This window comes from Zea mays, chromosome 1, assembly GCF_902167145.1.
Source record: "Zea mays cultivar B73 chromosome 1, Zm-B73-REFERENCE-NAM-5.0, whole genome shotgun sequence".
Lineage (NCBI taxonomy): Eukaryota > Viridiplantae > Streptophyta > Magnoliopsida > Poales > Poaceae > Zea > Zea mays.
Genome location: NC_050096.1, coordinates 220,400,052 through 220,404,605, shown reverse-complemented (window position 1 = coordinate 220,404,605; position 4,554 = coordinate 220,400,052). Strand labels below are relative to the sequence as shown.

The window sequence follows — 4,554 nt, the reverse complement described above, 5'->3', positions numbered from 1 at the left end:
TACAGAGAACGCGGGAGAGGAGCCAGAAGCTGGAGTTTGAAGCGAAGGTGTCGAAGGGTGAACAGGGACTGGTGTGCGCCATTTTGGGCTGTCTTTGGGTGAGTGCGTGTGGCATTATGGGCCGGCCCATGTAAGGAGTGATATAATGTTGTCTGATGCTTGAAAAAGGGTTGAGAAAATAATAGAGAAGAAACACGCTACCTGAGACATCCGTGTGTCTGTTCCCTTGACGGCGATTCCTGGTGCTCACGTCGCGGTGATCGTCGTTGTCGGCCAAGGGCTGTGACACTCCAGGTGGTGCCACCTCTCCACGGCGTGGCCTTCGAAGACTGTGACATCAGTGAACAGCTCGTCGGAGCATGTGGTTGCCTCGACAACCTCGCCACCACGTCCTGTGAGCTGTGCCCGGTTCGCATCTCTTCCCTGGCTTCCTCTCTCCTGCAGGAGCCCGAGGAGGTGGACACGGTTCCTGCATCGCCCGCCAAGTGTTTGATTAATTGCTTCAGCTGCAACTGTGGCTCTATGTTGCATGATGACATTAAGATTGGAGCTCAAAAGTCTATGAGCGCTATAGGCAGAGAAGAGAAGGAAGTTTGATTTGAGTTGAAAACACATGGTTCCAAGAGGGATGATGACCCTGTTATCTTGGTTGTGAATGCTTGTGCCAGTCGTGATCTTCATGACCATGTTGTTGGGGTGTGCTTTGTAGCCCAGGATATGACCGTTCACAGGTTACTCATGGACAAATTTACTGGGGTTGAGGGAGATTACAAGACAATCATCTACAACCAGAACCCACTAATTCCTCCAATATTTGGTGATGACCAATTTGGGAGGTTGACCGAGTGGAATGCAGCCATGACCAAGCTTACTGGGTGGTATAGAGATGAAATGGGCGATAAGATGCTCTTTGGCGAGGTTTTTAACAATGCTTTATGCCTTTTGAAGGGCAAAGATGCTTTTGTACGTCCTTGCATCATCATCAACAACGCTATAGCAGCGAGCGGGGGAAAGTCGATGGTGAAATATGAGTGCGGGTACACTGTGGAGAAGATCCTTGACTACAGTAAGCTGGGGATCGAGCCCTACTCCATGGAGGTTACCCAGGGCAGCGAAATACTCATCATGGACAGCAACATCTACAGCATGGCGCTGCCGCTGTCCCGAGATAGCAGACCAAAGCTTGTTGCCGGTTCTCTCGAAGGATTTCCTGGTCATGTTGATGGGAACCTGCGAGAGGGGAGGATATACCACCCGAAGGGAGTTACAGTCGATGACAAAGGTAATATATGTGTGGCTGATGCCATGAACATGGCTATTAGAAAGAACAGTTATACACGGGTTACAATCATTACTGGGGGAAATCAGGCAGAGGAGGGCAGGTTGACGGACCAAGTGACGAGGCAAAATCGTCTACTGATTTTGAAGTTTGTTATTACATTGGCAGTAGTTGCTCCCTTCTGGTGATTGACAGAGGAAACCAAACAATTCGGGAGATTCAGCTCCACTTTGATGACTGTGTGTACCAACATGAAGCTGATTTTCCTCTAGGAGTGGCACTCCTTGCTGTTGCCGCATTTCTTGGCTACATGCTTGCACTGCTCCAATGCCAAGTTTAAGGGGCCCCACCCATTTCATTGGAGATTTGGCTGGAGGGTGGTACAAATCGTACTATGCCCTGGCCAAATTTTGTTTTGAGTTGTATGAGTTATGCAAACTTATATTTTAGCTGGTCACTAAAACTCTCCAAGGCGGCCTCTAAGTCCAAGTCAAGAATATTGCTCAGTTGTCAGGCAATTATACATGTGGTTGGATCCAAAATCTATGTAATGCTTTACAGGAGGACCTTATCCAAATACATGAAAAATCGTCTTCAGTTGCTGGGTTTGCCATCCTTCGATCATCTGATATTCAGTGTTTGTTTGCTGATTTTTCTTCATGGGACTTGGATAAGTATATATCAGATACACTTGTCTGGAGTTAACATTACACAAGTATCTAAATCTAGGAAGGCAACACTGGAATCCTTGATTTGTTTGATCTGCCACTGGAAGTTATCACGGAAGCTGCTTATTCTAGTGCAAATCAGTGATTATGGGGAACCTGGCTGCCAAAGTGACCACAATAGCAGATGTGTGAAGTTTGCTTATTTTGGATATGCTAATTGCTAAACAAAGAGCCAATGTTTCAGTTCAAGACATGCTTCGCTCATGGCATCATGATCCTAAATTTGTTCAGATTCTGCATTGACTTGAGGACAAATCGAATTTTAAGGAGGGGGGAATGTGACTATGTGAGGATGTGAGAACTACTACGTTGACATACCAAGCACAGGAGGCAGTCCAGGGTGCTCGGAAGCGCCATGCTATCAGTGCACCTGAGTGGGCATGGGTGTGTTGTTGTCTGTCATGTGAGGCCTTGGGGGTTTGTGTATATGTATTGTGGACCCGGTATGTCTTCCTCCTCTCCCTCGGCCCCACATCTCCGGCGAGTCGCGCGCCATGTCGCAGCCTCCCTTATCCGCTTCCTGCGGCGTGCGTCGATGCCCAGGCCAGGAGCGCCTAGAGCTCGCCCCTGCTTTGCTCCGGTTGCTCGTCTTCCCCAGCGCCGTCAGCCTCCTCCAACGCCGGCCACCAATCCACCATCTCCAGCCGTCGGCCACAACCTCCAAGCCCCGGCACCGTCTCTGTCGCACAGCTTCTCCTTCCCTTCTCCACGCTCCATTGGCTTTGCAGCCGTGACCTCCACCCACTTGTGTTCTTTGCTAGACCAGCATAGAAGAAGCTCTCTCTGGAGTGGATGATAGGTGGGCCCGAGTGGCTAGGACTAAATGCCTTTTGCTTCAAATCTACAGATTTCTTAATATATTCAAAAATGCATATATCATGTTTGGTAGCTGCAAAAATCGTGAAACTTGTTTTATTGACTTCCTTATGAAATGATCTACCCACTGAATCTATATTATTGCATGTTTTAGTAGAAAATTTATGGTGTAGAAATTTATTTTAAAAAAGATTTAGAAAATAACTTCTTCTTCGATCTCGGCGGAAGAGTCCTCCAAATCACTCTCCACAGCATAGGGCTTTCGAGGACGCACCATCTTCCAAATGACAGACAAGGTGTGTGAGACAACTAATACAAGGTGTGGTGATGAAATCGAAGAGGGAAACATGATGAACTCGTTCCTGAATGGTTCAATCGACCCAAGGGATGGGTTCAACTGAGCATGAACAGTTCAACCGTGTTTTCTCTCGATCTCACCCAATAGAGTGTAAATCCATAGAGAAATCCATCCATACAACACACATTGCTTCTATCTTGAGTGGATTTACAAGAAATTTCAAGAAATCGAAGGGACTTCCAAGAACACCATGAACGTACCTTGGAGAGAAGCTCAAATCCAATCCACGCAAGAGAGTGAAGGATGGGAGCAGATCCGATTTCTCCGTAGTTTTTCCCTCATAAATCAATGGAGATGGGCGGATTTGGTGGAGGAGAGGGAGTTGACGTGGGCGGCGGCTATTAAAAGAGAGGAATTTGGTAAAATGGGTCACTCTATCTTGCCGCTCTTCACAGTGGCGGGCCCAGGATTTATAAGGTGGGTATCCGAAATTTTTTATAGAATGGTTTTTTGGAAGATTAAAACATGTCTATTGATATATATAGTTAATTATATGTATAACCTAAAATTAAGCACACATGCTATGGTCATAAATGATTCAATAACTAGTCTACTAAACTTAAATTTCATACAACTATTTTAAAAAATTTAAATCTAAATGCATTTGTTGGTTGTTGCTCAATTGCTGGTTGACTGCTTGTCCTCTTTGGTATTTTCCAATCGCTAATGCCCAATCTGCAGCCTAGTACTGCAAGCAACAAAGCATGGGAGGCCAGGTTGGGTGACCACTAGCTGGGTAGGCTTGGACATTGGCACGATACGACCTTGCCCCTGGTTGTCTGTCCTGGCACGTGGTGACGCCTTGACTACGGTGGATTGAAGCCTCGGACGACGAACGATATACGACGCAACAACGAGGCCAGATGCAACGCAAACAGTTAGTCGGTCAAGTCTAGGCACCTAGCTGCGCCGCGGAGCAACGATTTCTCAACGGAGGTGCTGGTGTCTCCATGGCACGTGGGGCTGCAAGATGTGACCACGACTTGGTAGCTGGCGTATCTGGTGGCTCTGCCATGTTGCGACTACAATAAAATTTGAGGATTTTTTTTGTCGTGAGATACTGTGTTGGGCTTCATGGTCCACGACAAACGGTTGAATTAGTTAGGTACGAGAGGTAGGAATGAGATATTTTAGTCCAAATTAACAGAATTCTTTTATTTATTTGATTTATTTTTTATTTTCCATGCATATACACTATATACATGTATATATATTAAAGTTCTTTTGCAAAAAATAATGGGTATTCATTTGAATACCCTTGAATTGAATAGGGCCCGCCTCTGGCTCTTCATAATACACAACTTTAAGTCGGGGTCGTCAAAAAGGTCGTTTGAGTCTGCGCGCTCGCCAAAAGAGGTCACGGGTAATTTTGG

The 4,554-nt window shown here is 46.2% G+C and overlaps 1 protein-coding gene across 1 annotated transcript; it reads right to left on the bottom strand.

Moving 5' to 3' along the window:
* Positions 1–724: 724 nt before the first annotated feature.
* On the bottom strand, positions 725–3,495 carry LOC100275761 (uncharacterized). Its single transcript, NM_001149765.2, has 2 exons — positions 3,382–3,495; positions 725–1,230 (listed from the first exon to the last, which is right to left on the bottom strand). Exon 2 carries the CDS (start codon positions 1,216–1,218, stop codon positions 934–936), a length of 285 nt encoding a protein of 94 aa, NP_001143237.1. The 5' UTR covers positions 1,219–1,230; positions 3,382–3,495; the 3' UTR covers positions 725–933.
* Positions 3,496–4,554: the final 1,059 nt, after the last annotated feature.

Bases quoted from the DNA above. Each gene is read 5' to 3' on its own strand.
- LOC100275761 (NM_001149765.2), bottom strand. From the start codon at position 1,218: ATGACCAGGAAATCCTTCGAGAGAACCGGCAACAAGCTTTGGTCTGCT.